At 42.5% G+C, this 24,322-nt stretch overlaps 1 protein-coding gene across 1 annotated transcript in view; it reads left to right on the top strand.

Moving 5' to 3' along the window:
- Nucleotides 1–24,322, top strand: part of SHLD2 (shieldin complex subunit 2) — a 129,279-nt gene that overhangs the window by 49,138 nt on the left and 55,819 nt on the right. The window contains 1 exon segment of the mRNA XM_030203299.1: nt 20,583–20,765. Within this exon segment, the coding sequence (XP_030059159.1) occupies nt 20,583–20,765 (183 nt within the window).

Below are 24,322 nucleotides of genomic sequence, written 5' to 3'. Positions count from 1 at the left end.
CCCATCATTCACTTAGGCCCATCACCAACCCATCTCTGTTTCTGCTTTCCACACCCGTTTCTCTCCCTATGCCCTCCACAATCCATCCTTCCTTACCCACCTGGCTGTGTAGCACCCTGGCCTCTACTGTTCACGGAGCACCATACCCCTTGGCTTCTGCAATGCTGGATGTGGAGGCATACATCTTTGGGTTATCTGACAATGTCAGACCTCATCAGCTGTGGTCTAAAAGCTCACATGGAGGGGTTCATTCAGGAAGTCTGCCACAGAGTGCTAGGTTAGCTGGTGCAACAGACACATGCCCTCTACTTTCCCTGTGCAGGCGAGGACACGGAGTCAGAGTCGGATGCAAAGCCAGGAACCAGTAGCAAGCAGGCAGAGCAGCCACATCAGGAGGAGGAGGGTGAATCAGTGGCACCTGAGGCCTCACGGGAGGGAAAGAGCACCCAGAGAACACTAGCCAAGATCTGCTTCAGGAGCAGTTAGTGGTGCAGCACATCCCACACACACACACACATTTGCAGATGGCCACAAAGAGGCAGAGGAGGTTGCTGAGGAGCCTAACTGGGCCTGTAGAAGACCTGACCGCCACAGGCGGCAGCTGCTGCAGTTGGCCGACTATAGTTAGCAGAAACTACAGCTGTTGCATTTTGGGGTCGCAGCCCACCAAGAATGCACCCAGCTGCTGCGGAACATGCAGCAGGAGAGCCAGGAGTTAACCTAGAATATCTGGCAGGAGCTTCTGGGAATCCGACTGGATCTACTAGATTACACAGTGGTCTTGTCAGGTACTCCTGACACTGCGAGCACCTGAGCTTCCACCTGGAACCAGTAATGCCACCAGTCCTGCCCCTAGCACTCTCTATACCAGCCGCAAGTGCCACCAGTGGCTACATAACCCAGCCGATCTTTGCTGCACCCGCCTCAGCTGCTGGGCTGCAACCACCCATAAAATGGTCAAGGATGAAACCCACAGTACTCCAGGTCAGTGGTACAACCGAAAAACCAGCACACGCTCCCTTGTTGGGTGCTAGTAGCAGATCTGACACCTGGCCAATATAGTGGTATAGCAAGTTTTTAAATAAACTTTCAGCTCCTGCTAGGCCTGGACCATCGCCAGCAGCTCAGAGACGGGGTGGGGAGAGGTGGATGCCAGAAGGGATGAGGGAGGGGAAAGTAAGGCTTTGTAAGTAGAGAATGACATGGAGACAAAGTTTGTCCCCCATCCCCGCCCCGTTCCCTTTGGGTTCTGTCTCTAGCCCCGCAGGCCTTGTCTCCGTCCCCACCCCCGCAGGTTCTGTCCCCGTCCCTGCCCCATCCCCGCTCCATCCCCATGGGTTCTGTCCTCATCTGCAGAAGCCTTGAGCAATTATGATTTTATATTTAAATCTTTTTATTAAAAGTATGAAAGGGAACAATATGCTGTGCAACTATTGTGTATAAATTACAAATAGAAAACAATAACAGCAAGTGGCTATAATAACCCTTCTCACCACCACCCTCTACCATTCCAACCCCAACAATAGCTGATTTCTGCTACCCCAAGGAATCCTAATCCACCCTGTTAAAATGTCCTGGGGTACAAAATGCAACCCGTTCTGTATGCCCTAGAGGGGAGAAATATGCCCTATGAAGCACTGTTATGATTTTTAATCTGTGGATGAATAAGTCATCAACAATCTCAGGATTTAGTCTAGCTCTCCTGTCTTCCACAGTCCCTCCTTAAATAGAAGATGTTGTCTTCTTAGAAAATGTGCTGGTAGCAGAATGTACAGGATCCCCTATGCAAATTTTGCTAGTTGTGGCCAGCATGTTTGCTTGTTTTTCCAAAAAATCAAAATATCATTGTCTTCATCACTCAAACATAAATAACAGTCCAGTTCATTAACAGGCTTCAAAGTAGAAAATGACACAGGGAGAAAGTTTGTCCCCGTCCTTGTGGGATCTGTCCCCATCTCCGCAGTTACTGTGGGTCCCCATCCCCGTGTCAATCTCTAGCTGTAAGCCACCTAAATGTTATGCTGTGGAGTGGAGGGAGGAGGTGGGGATGTGTGTGCTGGGGAATGGGAGTGTGGGTATGTGTGCTGGGGGAGGGGTGGGGGATGTTAAAGGTGTTGCGCACAAATAAATTGTACACCACTGAAGATTTGTAAGAATGAGTCTTTGGCACAAACTCCCCAGCTTGTGTGCGCCCTGGTCAGCTCGGGGGAGGGGGGAGGGAGCTCCTCATCCTCTGGGTCTGGCGACTGCTGCTGCTGTGATTACTGTCCCTTCTCTGGGAGGACCTGTTGTCTTTGAAGAGCCAGGTTGTGCAGCATGCAGCAGGTCATGAATATTTTGGCCACCAAGGCTGTAGAGGAGCACCCCTCCAGAACAGTCCAGACATCTGAATCTGGCCAAAGGTGTGTTCAGTGATGGTGCAGGTGCTCTTAAGTTTCCTCTACCTCATTTTGGGAGTGGATTAGGTGAGTTGAGCCAGGTTCGCTGGGGGGGGGGGGGGGGGGGGGGGGGGGGGGTAGCATCTGTCCCCTGTAGGGGGAGGCAAAATAACAGACATGGATGTGTATTGGCTGGTATAGTGACCTTGTGGAGGTGGGTTGTAATGGTTGTGGGTTCTGAGGGCATCTAGAAGGAGGGAGAGTGTTCAAGGTTAGGAGAGGGGGGGAGTATGGGCTTTGGGAATCCCTGTACTACTTACCTAGGAGCCATCCACCAGTGATCTCCCCTCAGTCAAACCTATGGTAGATTCCCGAATGCTGGAGGATGTAGGCATAATGGGTCAAGCATGGGTAGCGGGCACACACATCCACAGTCTCCCCCTGGGCATCACACATGATCTCATGTTCATAGAATGAAATGATTTCTATAGGTGTCCTCGTGTACTGAGGGGGGGGATTGAGTGCAACCTGTGCAGTCGATGATGCCTATGACTGATGGGAAGCAGTCTATGGCGTAAAACTGAGCCATGTTCTACAGTGCTTGGGCAGTAGTGGGGAAGGTAATATAGTCAAGAGGTTTGGGTAAAGAAGGCATCGAGAAACTGGGCAAAGCAGTTGGAGATGGCCGGCTGGGTGAGGCCTGCACTGACTGCAAGCGGCCAATGGCCAAAAAGACGAGCGAGGCGGTGACCTTTAGGTGGACTGGGATTAATGCTGCATGTCCTGGGCTGGAAGAAGGATTGTAGGTGGTCATAGAAGTGCTGTATGGTGGTCCTGGTAAGGTATTCCTGTGAGGTCCAGGAAGCAATTGCAGGGCCTGAAGACTTTCTGATAGGGATAGCTCCTCCAGGGCCTCCCTTCCAATCTCTCATCCACCTCCAGCAAGGCGTGAGCCGCCAAAACATTCAGCACATCCATGATTGGCATGCAAGTGTCCCACAACCACAGGTGCAGCCTGCTGACCCCAGAAACACCACTGTGCACACCTCCACCTACTGTACCTCATGACACCTGGCACCAGTTCCCTCAGTAACACACAGTCATGAGACATACATCAGCTACCCAAAACACTCAATGTCCCACCAGCAACAAACAATCCAGAAATGCACAGCAGGGGCACAGAGCAGTAGGACTGGACAAGCAGAGGAACACCGAGGACAAGCAGGTAGAGATGTAGAATGGGAGGTCTCAGGGTTTGGGGACAGTGAGGGTTTGTAGAGGGAAGGGGGTGAGCTACAGAAGAAGAGATGGGTGTGCCTGGGGAGCTAGCAGGTGTGGACAAGGACTTGAGGAGGTGAGAGACAGAGGAGGCAAGCCAGGAACTGTAAAGGTGAAGAGGCAGACTGAGGCAAACAGACAAGGTAACAAAGCTCTCAGCAACTCTCCACGCTCTTGCAAACGACCACTTCACCTCTCCACTCTCCAACTCAGCAAAATCACATATAGGTCTAAAGACAGGTTTGCTGTTATCCTAGATGCTTTTAAAGCAGGTTTAAATCTGGACGTTTTTCTTCTCGCTTCTAAGAGATCGTTTTGCTGTCCGTTGTGGGCTGGAAACGTTCATCATGCAACGCCTCCTCTGGGAACGTTTTCTTGTAACAACTAGTGGTCTTGGGCATTTTTATCCTTTCTTTGATTATACGCTTTATGACATTTTTTTTAAGTTTTTCTGTTTACAAAATGAGCCACAAAAACTTTCTCCATTAGAAGCTGTAATCACCTTATGTCCAAAATTCAAACTCTCATCATAGCATGCAGCAACCACCATGAATTGGAAGGTCTGCAATAGGTTCCAAAACCAAATCCAATGGCAAAATCTACTCTGAGCAATTTCCTTTACATGACCTATATAATGCTCTCCTTCTATCTTCACCCCTCCTCCAGGGAATGACGCTTGCCTATTAAAATGGCTTTTCAGCCTTCGACCTCTTACGTATAATTTCTCTCCAGGGAACATTTTTTAAAGGATTTTAAAAAAAAAACACTAAAGAAACTGAAATGGGATTAGGAGAAAGGAACAATAAAGTAATAGGAAGGATGAAGGTAAAGAAAATAATCAAGAAATAGAAAGGTTTGAGGTTATTTTATTAAATGATCCTGGTAAAAGATTTATTTGAGGCCTCTTAAATGTTTAATTGTGACCACCTGTATCTGATATTTTTAATTTCATTTTGAATAATACATGAAACAATATTGAAAGTTGAATTATGAATCGTTTTAATATTATTTGGAGGGATTAGTTACAAGTGAGAGTTAACATGTAAATGCAGGAGTGACTGAGAGCTCTTTTTTGCAAATACTTCATCATTTGTAAAATTTTGAGACTTCATATGGCTTTTTGAGGCCTTGGAGAAGTCATTTGGTCTGCCATTCCATAAAGGGGGTGTTATGTTGGGACTGTTAAGCCCCATCATTCTGTTGTGTGTGTTGTGAGGAGATCTGTTGTTTATTGGCGGAAAAGTGTTATGTTTGTACACAAAATGTTCAGACATCAAAGGTAGAAAAATAATAATTTTATTTTTGATTAACTAATTTGAACATCACCTTTGATAATTCGGATACGTAGCATCTCTGATATTTTTATATTCTGCACCATACAGGAGGAAATGCTTTCTGTTTACTCTTCAGGTGTTGCACTGTATACAGTCTGGTTAGTTGGAGTTAACTGTTCAGATTTTGTCTGCATATTTATGTTTTTAAATTTTATTCCCCTTTTCTGTATTTGGTAAGTATTTGCTCATTTACCGTATGTGACTTAGATGAGGTGTTCAAGTATAATAAGTTCTATATAGCGATTCATAGCAGCCCTTTTCCCAGTAAGAGTTGTCTTGCGCTTGGTATTCTAGGGACTGATGTCATGTTTTAATAGACTCTAGACCATTCCAGGTGCTAGGCTATGTGAGGGTAGGGCTACAGTTAAGGCAGTGAGTCCCCTGAAAGGATGTCACTGCATCCTTCATACTGGCACTAATTTTTAAGAGAGAAAGCACAGATTATTGTGACACTCAGCAGCGTGTCGCTGGTTATAAGTCAGTTTGGCCCTGGAAGGAGTTGTAGAGAGTATAGGACATCTCTGAAAGGAAGTGAGCTAATTAGAATTCCTAGAGGCACCCCAACCAGTCAGGTTTTCAGGATATCCACTGAATATTTGTGAGATAGATTTGCATGCAGTGGAGGCAATACATGCAAATCTCTCTCATGAATACTCATTGTAGATATCCTGAAAACCTGACTGGCTGGGGTACCTCCAGGACCAGGTTTGGGAACTGCTGCCATAGGCTCTCATCTGTATCATGAAGGATAAGAATTATTGTAATTAGGGAACTTTGTTACCTTTCAGTAATTGCACTTTGGATTTAGTTATACACAGAGGCTAATTGTTAGTTAGGCAAGTTGATCATTAGAAGCCCATGGTGAAACATCTACTTAGTTGAAAATTAAGCATGTAAATAATACTGCAGTGTCCTGCCTCATGTTTGAATTGGTAAGAGATTGCAGGGTTTCTGACTTGGGGGCCCTTTTACTAAAGTTTAGTGCGCACTAAATGCGAAGAAGCCCAATTTATATTTGTGGGCTTCTTAGCAGTTAGCACGCTAAACGGTCCCCTTAGTGAGTTAACCTAAAGGGACTATCCAGTGACTTTCTTTCTTTGTGTGTGTGTGTGTGTAGAGAGAGAGGAAAAAAAAAAACAAGGCACCACAAAGGAGCTACACATGTGAAATTAAGAATGTCTGATTATTTAAAAGTAGTGTGTTTATTATCGGCAAGCTCGTGTGAATCTTTCAGTTGACTTCTAACAAAACTTTATATCCAAATAACGAGTTTTTCAAAATATTCACACAAAAATGCTAAAAAATTAAATAAATTTGAAAATAATTTCATGGGAGGTTTTTACAGGACTGATGAAGAAGCAGGGCAGGTCATTAGTCTAAGATACTGTCAGACGTGACCTAAGCCACTGAAGTCCTTTTTTCCTCTTTTTTTTTTTTTTTTTTAGCAAATTGGATGCTACTTGCGTTTCATAGTGATATTTTCTTCAGTGCAAGTTAAGCCTTTTGATATAGTTGTGACACAAAATATTCACACTAGGGAGAAGTTTGTGGGTAATTTTTTTTTTTTTTTTTTTTTTTGGGGGGGGGGGGGGGCTAGTGGTCTTTGCACCAGTTTTCACAATGAAAGTCCCTAAGGGCTTCTCCTCAGCCTGATCTGAATTTAACTCAGTTTTTGGAAAGTTCAATGGATGTTATTACGGAAAGTACAACATTGTTGGTCTCGTTTGCATTAGAATTGGACCGTAATAATATATTTAGGTTATTTTTTCGCCATATCTCCACACCTTTCCTTGGTTCAAAAATTCAAGTTTTTCCCAACCTCTCTCGAGAGAGACAAAGAAAAAGAAAAGACTTTTTATTATTAAAAGCAAGGGTCTTACAATTAGGTGGGACCTTCATACTTAAATTTCCTTGTAAATGTTATATTTCTTTACAATCCACTAACTATATTTTCTTTGAGCCGGGAAAACTTCTAGAATTTATAGTTAGTAAAGAGTAGTGTGCTTTTTGTCTGGATTGTATGCTATATCGGCTGCCCCGACTTGATTTCTTGTCCTTCCTGTTGTAAAAAGTTTTTTCTCTTTGAATTCAAGTAGACTGAGGTGGGAAACCGCCTCAGTTATCTTGTCTTAAATTTGAGTTCCTAGTTCTTGGATCATTAATGTGGACAAACAAATTTATATTTTTACCTGACTGTTTATTTCAATATTGTATATTTCTTTAAATTCCAATTTATGTATATGACATAAATGAAATGTTAAACTGAATAAATAAAAAATTTTAAAAAAAAAGAAAGTCCCTAAGGGCTTTCACTTAGAAAATTGCCACATGTATAAAGTAATCATGATCCTTTGCACCTGCTTTGTGTGTGGTTAGCATTTTATTTGAAAGGAAGGTTTTAGATTTCTGAGTACAGTTTACATGTTTACTTTTTCTCCCACATGCCTCTGGAACAAAACTTTGATTTTATTTTATCTGATTATCTGACCTTCACTAATCCAACCATCCAGCATATCTGCCCCTTCTCTCTTCCCCCGGGTGACCAGTGATATCATCGCATTGCCATTAAGAAATTTGCAGGTTCTCTTCCTGTTTTCTAGCTTCGCACACTGCTGATTAGTGTTAATAAACAACACTTTGTATTTTAAATACAGATACCTGTGGCTGTTCTTTCTGCATAATTTGTTTTCTATGCATTTTTTAAGGGGTTGCCGTTGTTTTCCATATTATCCGACTTTTAACTTATCCGACAATAGCTCTGTTCCATTTATGTCAGATAATAGAGACTGTACTGTAAACATATTTTCCTGGAGTGGAGGAGTAGCCTAGTAGTTAGTACAGCGGACTTTGATCCTGAGGAACTGGGTTCAATTCCCACTGCATCTCCTTATGATTCTGGGCAAGTCACTTTACTCTCCATTGCCCCAGGTTTAAAATAAGTACCTGTATATACTATGTAAACCACTTTGAATGTAGTTGCAAAAACGACAGAAAGGTGGTATATCAAATCCCATTCCCTTTCGGACCAAATTTAAACCTTTATATGGCCTATATGTGCATGTAGTTGTATTTTTATTAACCATCAAAATGGCTTAAACCACTGATAAACAAGAACGAGTGTGTTATCCACACTCTGGTTACATAAATATGCAGTAACTAGTAAAAAAAAAAGGCCCGTTTTTGACACAAATGAAACTGGCGCTAGCAAGGTTTTCCTCGGAGTATGTGTGTGTGAGAGAGTGTGTGTGAGAGTGGCTCTGTGAGAGAGAGAGAGAGTGAATGTGCGAGTGTGTGTGTGACAGAGAGAGTGAGACTGGGTGCGAGTGTGTCTGTGAGAGAGTGTGTGCCAGGGGCCCCCCTCCCTCCCTCCCAGTTCCATGGTCGTCCCCTCCCTCCCTCCGAGTTTCAGGGTCCCTCCCTCCGAGTGTTCTTCCTGATACGCTATGGGCGCCTGATGAGCCGGCGGCAGGTGCAGCTCCTGATCGCCACGGCCTGGCTGCTGCCGCCCACCCTGCTCTTTCCCATCGCCATCCCCGGCGGCACCGTGATCTGCGTCTACTTTTTGCGGGCCTCGCTGCTCTGTAACCCGGACTACGCCAGCAACGTGCCCTGCTCGCTGCTGTTGACGGCGCTCATCTTCTTCCCCTGGTCGGCCATCGTCACCGTGACCAATGGGCACCTTTTTTTGCGGGTTCTGATGTGGACGTCATAATGGGTACGGTGACGTCAGCCTGTGCTATGGAGCCTAGCAGACCAACTCCGAAGAAGTCACGAAAACAGGCAGCAAGACCAATAGAACATTGGAGGTGAGAATTATTATATAGGATAACTCACTATAGTTCTGCTAGTATATAGCAGTTCTGTGCCAGGTAATGGACCCAGTTCATGACTTTAAATAGATATCCTATTTTAAAAGTGGATGTATTAGACATACCTCAAAAGCTTATAATTTTGAAAAAAAATTTCATTGAGCTTCATCTGCTGCCCTTTTTTTCTTATCTAGGTCAATAGCTGTTGGAGATTGCTGGTGTTCTATTAGCCAGTGCATTTTATGCAATCAGTATAAACGGTCAGTGGCACAACTTTATGGTTGGGGGAGGGAGGGGGCCAATCAAATTAAACTCTGCCTGTGCTTTCCCTCCTTCCCACCCCCCAGGGCAAAAAGTGGTAGAATTGTGGCCTATCCCACTCCACTACTTGTTTTTTTAGCACTCAAGGGCCTGGAAGACACCATCAAACTTAGGATGGTGTCTTCCAGGCCCTTGAGCTGGAATTTTTCAAATCTTGTTCTAGGTGATTTCTATTATTGCTTTTACAAGATATACTAGATACCATCTGCTGTTAGGTTTCTGGGATTAGTGGAATAATTATTTTTTATGGGTTAATGATTTGTAGTTAAATAATAATGTTTGCAGGTAAACTGGATTGAGCAGCCTGTCTACAGTCAAATTTTGCAATAAGCTGCAGAGTATCATTAATGATTGATTGCATTCTTCAACAAGCAATGTTGTCCAGTTGGGGCAGAGGTTGTACCATTAATTGTCTTTGAGAAAAATATGATGTAGCTGTAGGAATTACCTGAGGATTAGTTAGATATATCAGATACTTGAGCCTGCAAAGAGGTGTGGTGGGAAAATGTGGGATACAAATGCAATAAATAAATAAATAATCGTTGAGTAACAAAATCTGCTAGGGAATCAGTATTCAGCTAGGGTGGCCATCATTTTAAAATTGATCTCTACCCCGATGCTTAATATGTAATTTTTAACATCTCTATCCATTTTAAGTAGCAGTGGCTTAGCCAGACATTCAGTCGGAGGGGGGGCGGGTTTGGCCTGAGCCTAGAGTAGGTGGACACAAAATTTTGCCCCACTCCCTACTTAACCCTGCTCCCCTCCATGATCCCCAAACTCAAATTGTAAACACTAGAGCTGGTGGGGATCAAAGCCGAGTCAAAGAGGTCCTCTGGTGGCCAGAAGCTCCCCTATGTTCACAGTTTGCAGCACTTTCCGCAGGCCGCCACCATGCCCCGCCCCACCCCCAAACATAGATTATATTTAATTTATTTATTCATTTAATCTGTCATATTTTTTATTTCTATACACTGGTTCTGTTTTTACATATTAAACAGGTCATGGCTCATTCTCTCTTCAAACAATACTGGGAAGGAGCCTGCTGTCTTGGTACATGTGGGCACCAGTGAAATAGGAAAGTGTGGGAGGAATGTTCTGGAAGCCAAATTTAGGGTCTTAGGTAGAAAGCTGAAATCCAGAATCTCCAGGATAGCACTTTCAGAAGCAAGACTCGAACAGGCAGAGCTGTGGAGTTTCAATGTGTGGATGAGACAGTGCTGCAGGGAGGAGAGTTTTAGATTTATCTGGCAACATTCTGGGGAAGGGGGAGCCTATTCCAGAAAGATAGGCTCCACCTTAACTAGGGTGGAACCAGGCTACTGGCATCAGCTTTTAAAAAGGAGATAGAGCAGCTTTTAATCTAGAAACTGGGGGAAGGTCAACAGTCACTCAAAAGCGCATGATTCAGAACAAGGTATCTTAGAGCATCCCAGACCATAGTAGACCAGGTGTATTTAAATAAAGAGCAGACATATTTTAAAGATTGCAAAATTATCACTGTCAACTGCTGAGCAAGTTGTAAATAGGAATAACAAACATTGTTTGAAATGTCTATATGTAAATGCCAGAAGGCTAAGAAATAAGATGAGAGAGTTGGAATATATTGCACTAAATAAAAAGATAGATATAATAGGCATCTCAGAGACCTGGTGGAAGGAAGATAACCAGTGGAACACTGTCATACCAGGGCACAAATTATATCGCTGTGATAGGGTGGATCGAATTGGTGGATGTGTGTAGCATTATACATTAAACAGGGCCTTGAATCAAATAGACTAAAAATTGTGCAGGACACAAAACACATCTTGGAATCCCTATGGATAGAAATTCTATGTGTAAAGGAGAAAAGGAGTGTACTATCATCCACCTGGCCAGGATGAACAGATAGATGCAGAAATGTTATCAGAAATTAGAGAGGCTAACAAACTGGGTAGCACAATACTAATGGGTGGTTTCAATTACCCTAATATTGACTGGATAGATGTAATATCAGGGCATACTAGGTAGGTAACGCTCTTTGATAAAATCTAGCACTGCTTTATGGAGCAGCTAGATCAGGAACCAACAAGAAGGGGAACAATTCGAGACCTGGTCCTTAGTGGAGCAAATGATCTGATTCAGGAGGTAATGGTGCTTGAAAACAAAGGTTATAACAGATTTGATATAATCTCTGCAGTAAGAACAAGAAATCCAATACGTTAGCATTTAACTTTCAAAAAGGAGACTATAATAAAATGAGGAGCAGCTGCAAAGGTCAAAAATGTACATCGGGTGTGAAAGCCCAGACCAGATATATTCCATGTATTTTCAAAAAGGAGGAAGGCAGGCCAAATGACAACTGGCATGGTTAAAAAAGAAGTTATTAGAGCTAAAGAAAATCCTTCAGAAAATTGAAGAAGGATCCAACTGAAAATAATAGGAAACGGCATAAGGAATGGCAAGTCATATGCAAAGTACTGATAAAGCAAAGAGAAATGGTCTTAATAGTAACCAAAGGAAATATATATCATAATGAATACCCTCATAATACCCTAATAATCTACTCCCTAACACTGATCCATTTAACACTAACCACCCCACTTGCAGAAAACAACATCATACCCATACTATACAATCATCATAGACTGATCAAATACACCACACCTCACCAAACTGTTAACAACCTAAACAGAGGAAGAACACTTGCATGTGAACAACCACAACAAAAGGGAAAGAAGGGCCCAAACAAACTCACCTCAACAAAGAAACAACAACTATCAAAAGTCCTCTTAACACCAAATACAGAAGACCCATTCCAAACAATCCAAGTGGGCTATGTCAACGCCAGATCCGCTGTAAATAAAACAGCAATACTAACAGACTGGATCATGTCAGAAAACCTCGACCTACTCTTCCTCACTGAAACTTGGATCCATGACCAAAAGGACCCTATAATCCTAGACCTGTACCCTCCAGGATACAAAATCACACACTGGACCAGAAAAGAAAAGAGAGGTGGAGGCATAGCACTAATCTATCGGTCCCACTTTACCACCGAAACCACTGCCGAGTCCATAACACCTCAACTTGAAATTGCCTCAATCAGAATCCACAACAAAACCCTACGCAATCATGTGAATTGTGTCTTGTTTTACAGACCTCCAGGTAAAAATGCTAAATAGTAGTAGTAGTAGTAGTAGTAATTGGAACGAAGGCCAGACCAACTTCATGGACTTCATTTCAAACACATGTGTAACCAACTCCAATACACTAGTACTAGGAGACATCAACCTTCACTTAGAAGACCCAAACTCTATCAACACACGAGAATGTAAGGAATTTCTCTGTTTATGCAATCTCAAATGGCCACAAATGCAAGCAACCCACATCAAAGGACACACACTTGATCTCAGGCTAGAGGGAAAGGCTGCTTCTAAAATATAAATCAGCAAGAAGCAGAGCTTACACTGCAGTCAAAGGTTTAAAGGAAAAAACAACAAAGTTTTTCCAGAACTCAGCTAGGAAAGGAAGGGAAAAGCAGGCAGAAACAGAGCACACCCAGCTGCATAGGAGCAAGCCAATCAGGGAAGCAGCTAGGCTGTGGCAGCAAACCAATCAAGAAAAGTAGCTGGGCTGGCAACAGCCAGCTCTCTGAACAGTGAAAGGTAACAAGGGAAACCACACAAGAAAAGAAAACAAAATAGAACAGGACTTTGCTTAAGGAGCAAAGTTAACAGGCAAATACTCCATACAGGTTTAAACCAGAACAGCACACACAAAGAGAAACAGAAGAGGGGTTTGTTTGAGGACAAACCTAACAGGAAAGTAATCCATACAGATTCAAACCAAAACCACTCACACACGGCTCAGGGCTGAGCCCAGAACCGCAATTTAACAAGACCACTAGTTTCCTCAGAATCAAACAACAGTACAACAAGAAAATAGACCTGTTGCAAAGGCAACATAGGAAAGCTCCCTGGGTCTTTATAAAGGAGTAGGCTGATGATGTCACAAGTAGGAAATGAAGCAGAAGCAGGGAGACCAAAGCGAGTCTTGGTTTACAGGAAGAACAACAACAGGAAAAAAGGCAGACTGGAGAGGTCACAGAGCTAGATACAGAGAAACAGTAGGTCTGAACATAAGGGCATGTAGGGCTACCATATGGCTCCAGAAAAAGGAGGACACATTGATCCAGTCCGAGTTTACTTCCATTGAAAGCAATGAAAGTAAAACCCAGACTGTCTCAATCTGTCCTCCTTCTGGAGCCATATGGTAACCCTAAGGGAACGCCACAACCATGACAGTAGTACAATTGCTCCCATGCTATCTGCACCTGCAAGTAGCACAGTGCATCTTCCCTGTACAATAAATGCAGAGCAGATACTGACCACTCCCCCTGCAATTACTGCAAAGGCTGTGTAGTTGCTGCCCATTAGTAATAAAGCTGCATGTGAAATTCCAGTTACAGGTCACAACCCAACAGTAGTGTATCTCACCTGCATTCGTCAAAATTAATTCATTTTGACTGGTGACATGCCCACAATCAGAAGTGAAGACATGCCCAAGCCACTCCCACTCCCTACCACATGGCAGCCATCACCAGATATGATGTCTTGACCCTGCCCCTTTTGCATAGCCATGCCCCCGTGCCCTACCCCAAACCATGCCTCTTTTTTTTTTTTTTTGCATAGCCCCACTTGACCCCGCCCAAGCTCTGCTTCTTTTGTGTGGCCATGCCCCTGCCTCATTTTTTTTGCTTAGCCCCACCTCACATCCCATCCCTTTTTTGCATAGCCTTAAACCCTGCCCCTTTTGGTGATGTCACAGGAAGTGACATCACAGCCATACCCCATTTTCAAGGTGGCAACCACTACTGCATGTATCACATCACGTCCTGTTTTACTACTAGCCACCATCTTGGATGGGGGTCGTGTTAATGGAAGTGATGTCAACAGAACTCTGACACCGCCTCCTGCAGCCTCGATGAAATTTAGTTGCACATGTGTACCTTAACCTTTTTTTTCTCATGGGAAAAACATAGGCATTTGTTTTTTTTCTTTTTTCCTTTCAAGAAAGGACACAGAAAAAAGTAGGCATTTGTTTTTACTTTTTTATTTTTCTTTCAAAAAGGACACCTTTTTAAGCTGGATCGTCTGCTTTTTAAGAACGATAGAGCTGTTTGCTTTCTTGTCCAGCAAAGCAATCCATTCTCTGTCTGTGTGAGATCAGGGTCTGTAGCCTGCTGTACAGCGCTGCGTAACCCTGGTAGCACTTTAGAAATGTTTAGTAGTAGTAGTAGTTTTTCACACTGTGTGAGATCAGTAGGGTTTGTGCCACCACCTGCGACCCCCCTCCCCTTCCCCCTAGCTAGCAACAAAGCTTACAGGGGAATCTCAGCTCTGCCTCTTCCAAGAAGGAGTAGCCCTAAGGCAGATGAACTTTTTTTCGGAGCTAGAGAAAAAAGTTTCAAATAAGCAAACTTTTGCTTTTTTTTTTTTTTTTCAAATGCTGTTTGCGTTCTCCAGTAATTCCTCTTTGCGTTCTCCAGTAATTCCTCTTTGCTTTTAAAGACAGAAGCCAAGCTGTTTTGGGAGTAAACACCCCCCACAGCTATATGAGATTGTGCCCTGGTTTCTCACAGCTTTTCAGCAAAAAGCAAGCTAAATACATGGAATCCCTGCTCTGAGCTGTTTGCTTTTTCCCCAGAGTGTTCTCTGTCTATCTGTGTGATGCAAAAAAAAAAAAAAAGACTCAGTCGTGAACTCAGTCTGCATACAAGTTATAGATAAGCAAACTAGAGAATGACACGGGGACCCGCGGTAACCGTGGGGATGGGGACAGGGACAGATCCCACGGGGACGAGGTGGGGATGGAGACAGAGCCCATGAGGACGAGGACAAACTTTGTCCCCATGTCACTTTCTACTTTGAAGCCTGTTAATGAACTGGACTGTTATTTATGTTTGTTTGTTGCAGACAACAATATTTTTATTTTTTGGAAAAACTAGCAAACATGCTGGCCACAGCTAGCAAAATTTGCATGGGGGATCCTGTACATCAAGTTACCAGCACTTCTAAGAAGACATTTTCTATTCCAGGAGAGACTGTGGAAGACAGGAGAGCTAGACTGAACCCTGAGATTGTTGATGACTTCTTATTCATCCACAGATTAACAAATCATAACAGTGCTTCATAGGGCTTATTTCTCCCCTCTAGGGCATACAGGACGGGTTGTATGTTATACCCCAGGACATTTTAACAGGGTGGATTGGAATTCCTTGGGGTAGTAGAAGTCAGCTATTGTGGGGGGGGGGGGGGGTTGGAAGGGTAGAGGGTGGTAATGGTGGGAGAGTTTTATTATAGCTGCTCATTGTTGTTATTGTTTTATTATAGCTGCTCGTTATTATTATTTTCTATTTGTAAGTTATACACAACAGTTGCACAGCATATTGTTCCTTTTTATACTTTAATAAAAAGATTTAAATATAAAATTGTAAGTGTTCGAGGCTTCTGCAGATAAGAAGAGAGCCCACGGGGATGGGGACAGAACTTGCGGTGGAGGGGGTAGGGACGGAGACAGGGCCTGCAGGAACGGGATGGGGATGGAGACGGGGCCTGCGGGGATGGGGTGGAGACAGAACCCATGGAGACGGGGCGGGATTGGGGACAAATTTTATCCCTGTGTCATTCTCTAAAACAAACCTCTCTGGGTACTTTCGGCAGTTCGAAAGAAAAAAAAATGTCACTCCAGCCCCCACCTTTGTTCTCTGTCTGTAACCTCCTCTCACCCCTTTCCCCAAAAAGTTGAATGGCAAAATAAATGCTTTTATAATTCATCTAGAAAGCTTACAGTTTTTTTAAAAAGTCAAGTAAAAATATAATCAATAACTGTAAGGCAACATGTTAAAAAGTTTGAATCAAAACCCGTTTATCATAAACGACCCTTTGAATTTTTTTTAAGTACATGAGATTCAACCTGCCACCGAACCTTGTTTTTATCGCTTTTTGCTGAATGGATATCTTAGTTTGTTCATTCGGTGGCACTCTTGGATCATAATCCATAAGTAGCTCCTTTAGACTGCAAAAATGTATTTTCTCACTGTTTTCACTATTTAGTGTGATGCCTTCTACCTTCAGACGGGTCTCACCGCTGGATAGCTTGTACCCGTATGTTTTAGGACCGGCCGATACAAACTCTGTGATATGCTGACCCTTAGGGATCTTGCTTGCTAGTTCATCTATATAGTCACCCAAAGGAGGATCCCACTCACCCTCCTTACTTACAAAAATCACAAAGTTTGTATCATGATAAAGGCAGCACTCATGTAAAGCACCAAGAACCCTGTACAGCTCTAGTTGGGCATGCGCCATTGTAAAAGAGGCTATGAAGATGTTAGTGTTACCCAGTGGTGCATAAAGTTCCTTCATGCACTTCCAGGTGACGCACACCACATCATTGTCTATAAGCTTGCAAGATGACACGGTGTATTCAGGGGAAAATAGGTGCATGTACATCTCATCGGGGTCTCTTACTATGCTAGTGGCAGGTAGATTTCTTCTTTGACCAAACATCCCCCCACAAAGAGTTTAAGAACAGTTTTGTAATTTGTCATTTTGCAGGGTTCACAGTTATCTGGTCGTGTTTATACAATATATGGATTCACTGCCAGTGACATTTAATGATGACCTGTTGTTTCCGCCCCATAAAGTAAACCTGGTCATCATTGATGATTTCATGGAACCCTAAACTCTCTGAAGGATAACATACTATTGTCACAGCACCAGATTAGCGTCCTGAAAAGACAAAGGTGTGCAATAAAGAGTCTTGAGGACAAGAGGATACCACTTAAAGAAGAAGCTTGTGACGCAGCCTGGGAGTTTTATCGGACCCTTGCTAAGCTTTGCCTTACCGCTGATCACGAGCCTTATCGGTAATGCGGTACACTGAAAAGATGTACTTGGTCCCTAGCCAGCAGCTTGATCATTTAAGAGGTCCACCAGCACCCCATGAAAATATTACAATGGATGCCATTCAACGACTTGATGAAGAAATGAGAGTTAAGTTCTGGACTAACCGACTATGAAAAGGCCAAATGTTATTCGGTCGTATTACAGCGCTACCTGTCGTTTGCCAGACAGGGCGAAAGGGAAAGAGAAAAAATAAACCTGTATCTCCCCGAACAAAGTCCTAAACAGACCAAGGTTGGGAGGAGTTCATGAGCTCCATAGCTGAACTCATGCCCTCAACAGTAGTTGGCAACGCGAACAACAGGTATTTGCTTAAACTTCTTAAAGAAAACTGCTCTGAGGTTTCTGTGAAATTCACCATCCCTGTGAAACCCCAAGAAACTCCCTGTTTTATGTAGACTTTTATTTAGAAGCTGTATGGTACTCTTTGTAGGAAACACATCTCTGTAGGTTACAAAATAGACTTCGAAAAGATCTATACACTCAGCGCTTTCTTTATTTTTCACAAACTAACACAATTTCATCATTTTTTAGAGGGTCCTTAGAATGTAATTGTAAAACATCTTCAAAAGACAAGCCTTTACAATGGTGGTCTAAGAAAAACACGCAGTGATGACCACAGGTAATTGATAAACTATCGGGGGAGTGTTCGTAAGAATCAAAAAACTCGCCGACACCGTTCTGAAACAGATGGCTAACCAGTGCTCACTGGGCTGGTCGTGCAGGTGGGTATTTACCACTAACGCTAAAGGCATCTGTGGCAAGCACTGCCCGAGTAACCAATCGCTGGGTAAAACGTCAAAAAAACGATTCTGCTGCGGTATATGGGTCTTCCTTCAACATACGATAAACCTGTACTGTGTTCATGTAGTAAAACAGGCCATTTCTTCACTGACTAACTTCTATTACATTGTCAAACACCCCGTAGACGATCATGTTTACAGTACAGGGCAGAGCATTTGCAAAACGGATTTCTGTGTGTTCATATTACCAGTTTTGATCGAGGCAGGGCAAGACATGGATATGCACAATGGGCGGGTCTTGGGCAGGGTCAAGACATATCCAATGACATCATTCCAAGGGGTAGGGAATAGGCATGGTGTGGGTGTGGCTTGTATGGTGATGTCATCAAAGGGGTGAGGAGTGGGCATGGCTTATGCTTCTGGAAGTGGGCATGTCACCCGTCAACATCAATTAATTTTGACAAATGTAGGTGAGGTGCACTGCTCTCAACTTATTTCAGAAGATAAGCCATAAAAAAGTTTGATTATATGTGCAATGAGAACAAATACTTTATATTAGCCATGCTTACAAGAATTTTCCTTGAATATTCAAAATTGATTAGGTAGCATCCTTGGGTTTCTCTCCTTTCCCTTGAAGAAAATGGGTAAAGAAACATAGTGCAATCAACCAAAAAAGAGTGGAAAAACCAACTCACTTGAAAACAAAACAAAACTGAATAGTCGAGGAAAAAGACCTCAGTTGACTGTGGTATCAGTGGAATGACCATGTGTCAGGGTATCATAGTATTAGAATTGCAGTTCACGGTTTCTATCATTGGTCTAAAAAACCTCCAACAAAGACTGCCCTGGGATTGGTAGTATGGAGTGTTGCCACTATTTGGGTTTTTGCCAGGTACTTATGACCTGGCACGGCAACTGTTTGGAAAACAAGATCCTGGGCTAGATGGACTATTGTTCTGACCCATTATGGCTAGTTTTATGTTTTTATATTATGTATGACCTTTTATTGTTAATTTTTATAGAATCAATTTTTTGTTATATTTTTTTGAATTTAATGTGTTGCTAAATAGCTGAACTTAGCTTAAGGCAATCAGATGATCCCGGATAATCCCAAAGGGGACCCATTTCACCACTCTGCTTCCTATGGGGATTAGCTTTACTGCCAGCATAGCAATCATGTTTCAAGCGAAAGCTGTTTTTGTGAGAGCATGTTTGAACAAAGTTAATCATGTCACAAATTAAATTCAACAACATTTAACAAAAAATTGCTTCTATAAAAATTAACAATAAACTGTCTTTGTTGAAGGTTTTTTTAGACCAATGATAGAAACCGTGAACTGCCGTTCGAATACTATGATACCCTGACACAGGGTCATTTGATCGATACCACAGTCAACTGAGGTCTTTTTCCTCCATTATTCCGTTTTGGTTTTTTTTTTTCAAGTGAGTCGGTTTTTCACTCTTTTTTTTTTTTTTTTTTTTTTGGTTGATTGCATGTAGATTTTTTTTTTTTTTTTTTAAATTTATTTATAATATTTATATAGTTACAAGTTAAATCACTGAATGAAGAGAATATAACATGATTTCCTCCTCTTTTGAACTAGAAAATGGCCAGACAGCTCAAAATTAAAATTAGCTGCAAGGCATGTCACTGAATTGCTTAAATCAAGCAGATTCTCTGGCCCTCATCAAGAGTGGTTCATCCCTATGGGTGAATTTTGCTAGCATTTTCTGACAGTGGTAAGCCTTATTTATGTACAAGAAAACTTTGGGCCTCTTTTACTATACTTTGCTAGTGATTCCCGGCACGGCAAATATGACACAGCCATTCAGTTCGAATGGGCTTTGTCACATTTGCACAGGAATCACAATCACAGTTTAGCAAAAGAGGCTCTTAGATTGTGAGACCATTAGGGACAGAGGAAGTACCTGCGTATAATAAATGTAAACTGCTTTGTTTGTACCACAAAAAAAGCGATGTATCAAAATGCATGACCCTATACCCTTATAATTGAAATGCAAAGATTGGTCAGACTCAATGATCACTAATTCTGTGCTTTTGAGATATCAGTTTACGCACTTGTTTTCCCAGTCTGTGATCCTTATTAACTCTAAACTCTTCCTCCCAATCTTGGTGCTTATGATTATTATCCCATAAACTATACTTCCCAATCTCCTTATGCCCTTATCTTTTCCTATCTATCCTTTGCCCTTTATCTGTTCCACTCCATCCTCCCTATCCTTACCCCTCCCTATCTCTTTCCTTTTGCTTACCCTTCCTTTGTTCCCCCTGACTTACTCAACTCACTGTTCCTCAATACCCCACTTTCACTATGTTTACTACAACTTATAATATTCTTCTTAAAGACTTGTGATTGTAATTTTAATTGTATTTACTATGTAAGCCTGCAATGTGTGGGAAAGTGCGGGTACAAATGTAATAAATAAATAATACTGTACCATGTTTCTAAGAAGTAGAAAAAGCTCATGTGAAGCATATTTTTTTCTTTCTTGCTTTGTGTATAATTTGACACAGTGGATGTCACAGCCATCTGTGATTTATTGGCTTATGTATCTTCAAAGCATTCCTACCTGAACCTCCCTTAACAGCAGCCTCAGAGCTTGGAACATGTACAGCATGTGCACAAGTCAGTTGCAGCCTGATATTTTGTGATTCTTATAATACTGTGTCATCTTTCTAAGAAGTAGAAAAAGCTCATATGAAGCATATTTTTTTTTTCTTGCTTGCTTTGTTTATAATTTGACACAGTGGATATCACAGCCATCCGTGATTTATTGGCTTATGTGTCTTCAAAGCATTCCTACCTGTTGGATCTCCCTGAGCGGCAGCCTCAGAGCTTGGAACATGTACAGCATGTGCACTTAAGTCAGTTGCAGCCTGATATTTTGGTACATTCAGTACTAAAAATTATGAACATCATTGTATTGACAGGTAATTTGATCTATTGTGCTGTTGTGATTTACTGAGAAACCAAAATTAATGTGGATTTTAATGCACACAAACTCTTTGTGATTGTCTGTTTTGTTTTTTTTAACTGGGTTGTAGCTGGAGACACATGAAGTTCTTCAGGCTAAGTTAATTAAGCGGTTCACAAAGGTGAAGAATTATGTGAGTTTTCCAAATTGGTTTACTGAAACATTTGTAAGAAATCTAAAGTGGTTTCAAATAATTTGCTTCAGTTTTGAAAAAATGTTATGTTTGAATTTCATCAAATTTGGTAGATTCTCTTCTGATTTCTCAAAAATCCAATACAAAATTGAATTTCAAAACTTTTCCCATTTGCACTCAAAATCAATCTGGTTTGCCTGGTTAGAGTTCAAATTAATTGCATTATAAATGTCAGTACATAGAGGGGAAAAAACCTGTAAGAAAATAGAGAATACAATTAGAAGAGTAATATAATGGGCAGAAGACAAAATAAAAAATAATAAGGAAGATTGATATTTCAAGTCATACAGGTTTGTGCATTTTAAAAATATGCATGTATACAATTTCAACAGCAATTGATCATTAAAAGAAAGTAAATAGAAACAATAAAATGTGACACTTGGAGGCGTATTTTCAGAGCACTTAAACTTGCAAAGTTCCACAGGTTACTATCAGGCGCATTTTTGAAAGAGAAGGACGCCCTTCTTTCGACACAAATCGGAAGATGGGCGTCCTCACAGGGTCGTCCAAATCGGTATAATTGAAACCCGATTTTGGGTGGCCCCAACTTCTTTCCGTCGCAGGGACGGCCAAAGTTCAAGGAGGCGTAGCGAAGGCGGGACTTGGGAGTGCCTAACACATGGACGTCTTCGACCCATAATGGAAAAAAAAGGGCGTCCCTAACGAGCACTTGGACGACTTTACCTGGTCCTATTTTTCTTACGACCAAGGCACAAAAAGGTGGCTGAAATGACCAGATGACCACCAGAGAGAATCGGGGATGACCTCCCCTTACTCCCCCAGTGGTCACTAACCCCTCCCACCCTCAAAAAACATATTTAAAAATATTTTTTGCCAGCTTCTATCCCAGCCTCAGATGTCATACTCGGGTCCATCACAGCAGTATGCAGGTCCCTGGAGCAGGTTTAGTGGGTGCAGTGCACTTCAGGCAGGCGGATCCAGGCTCATTCCCCTCCCTACCTGTTACATTTGTGGAGGAAACAGCGAGCCCCCTTAAACCCACCACAAACCAGATCTCTGAGCACTCTACGAGAACCCTTATCCACACTTTTATCACCTCTCGTCTTGATTATTCTAACCTGCTTCTCACAGGCCTCCCTCTTAGCCATCTCTCTCCTCTTCAATCAGTCCAAATCTCTGCTGCGCGACTCATTTTCCGCCAAAGTCGTTATGCTCACATTAGCCCTCTCCTTAAGTCACTTCACTGGCTTCCTATCCATTTCCGCATTCAGTTCAAACTTCTCTTATTAACCTATAAGTGCATTCACTCTGCCGCTCCCCAGTACCTCTCCACTCTTGTCTCTCCCTACGCCCCCCCTCAGGTACTTCGTTCTGTAGATAAATCTCTCTTATCTGTCCTCTTCTCCTCTACTGCTAATTCCAGACTCCGTTCCTTTTATCTTGCTGCACCTCTCATGCCTGGAATAGACTACCCGAGCCTGTACGTCTAGCCCCGACTTTGGCCGTTTTCAAGTCCAAACTTAAAGCCCACCTCTTCACCACTGCTTTTGACTCCTAACCACTACTCACTTGCCCTTTCCTTTTATGCTCACCTCTTTATTCCCTTACCCTTATTGTTCTGTCTGTTTACCTGTCTTATCTAGATTGTAAGCTCTTTGAGCAGGGACTGTCTTTTTGTGTATCGTGTACAGCGCTGCGTATGCCTTATAGCTCTATAGAAATGATAAGTAGTAGTAGGTGCCCCCCTTCACCTGTAAGGGCTATGGTAGTGGTGTACAGTTGTGGGTAGTGGGTTTTAGGTGGGGTTTGGGGGGCTCAGCACACAAGGTAAGGGAGCTATGTTCCTAGGAGCATTTTATAAGTCCACTGCAGTGCCCCCTAGGGTGCCGGGTTGCTGTCCTGGCATGTCAAGGGGACCAGTGCACTACAAATGCTGGCATTTGGTCGTTTCTGAGATGGGCATCCTTGGTTTCCATTATCACCGAAAATCAGAAACGACCAAGTCTAGGGACAACCATCTCTAAAGACGACCTAAATTTCAAGATTGGGGTGTCCCTGACCGTATTCTCGAAACCAAAGATGAACATCCATCTTGTTTCGATAATATGGGTTTCCCCGCCCCTCCATTGGGACATTGTAGGAGGATGTCCTCAACAAAACTTGGGCGTCCCTTTCGATTATGCCCTTCCACGCAACTTTGTAAGTCTCTAAGTGCTTTGAAAATGAACCCCTTTGTAAGGCACCAGTACAAGTTAAGATTGCTAAGCATGTATCATGCCTGTTTTTTGATTGAATAACTTAAAGTTTTAGTGTTATTTCTAATGCTCCTTTTCTTTTTATCCTATTATGTGCTACAATTTCTTTTTCTTTAGCTGGATAACAAGTATGACTTTTACAATAGCCCTATTCTCCCTGTTTGTAAAGATGTCCTTTTCTGAATCCACTTCTCAGCTGGCGGTGTCATAGACTGTATTCATTTAAAATAAATTTGGTCTCTGGAAGATAAATAGGAAAAATGTAAAATGTCAGCTGTCAAAAGCAGATGTTCACAAAATAATTGGCAAAAGAAAGTTATTGACAGTTTATCCCAAATATACATGTAATTTTTTTCATCTCTAAGATCCCTTAGACCTGAATTATGTACTCCAGGGTGAAACAATGCCCTGGCCACATTGATTCTGCCTCTAGTTGTCATGGGACCTCAATGTCATCCTCTCCGAGCTGATGAAAGTTCCTTGTGAGTCACTTGAGGACTGTTATTTGAAATTTCTGACCTGGAAGGTCTCGTTTTTTGTGACAATCACTTCAGCTCGCAGGATCAGTAAGCTGCAGGCCCTACTATCTGATCCATCTTACACAAAGTTTCACCATAACAGAATAGTTCTCTGTACAAATCCTAAGTTCCTTCCTAAGGTGGTGTCGGATTTCCATCCTAATCAGTCCATCATCCTGCCAACATTTTTCCCAAAACCTCATGCCCATTGTGGCGAAAGCACACTGTTGTACACCTTGGACTACAAGTGAGCCTTAGCCTTCTGTCTGTCGTGGACTAAAGAACATAGACCAGCCACCCAGCTTTCTGTTTTCTTTTGACCCAAACATGATGGGGGCAGCCTTAAATAAGCACACTTTATCCAATTGGCTAGCAGACTGCAACTCTTTCACTTATGCCCAGGCTGTGCTAACCTTAGAGGGTCATGTCACGGCTCACAGTGTCAAAATTATGGCTGTGCTGGTAGCCCACTTGAGGTCAGTCTCCCATGAAGAAATTTGCAGAGCTGCAGCATGGTCTGCACTCCACACATTCACATCTCACTACTGTCTGGAACAAAATACCCGATGTGACTGCCTATTTAGGC

Source organism: Microcaecilia unicolor, chromosome 5 (genome assembly GCF_901765095.1).
Source record: "Microcaecilia unicolor chromosome 5, aMicUni1.1, whole genome shotgun sequence".
Classification (NCBI taxonomy): domain Eukaryota; kingdom Metazoa; phylum Chordata; class Amphibia; order Gymnophiona; family Siphonopidae; genus Microcaecilia; species Microcaecilia unicolor.
Note: the sequence above shows the minus strand (reverse complement) of the source record. Positions and strands in the feature narration are given on the sequence as shown.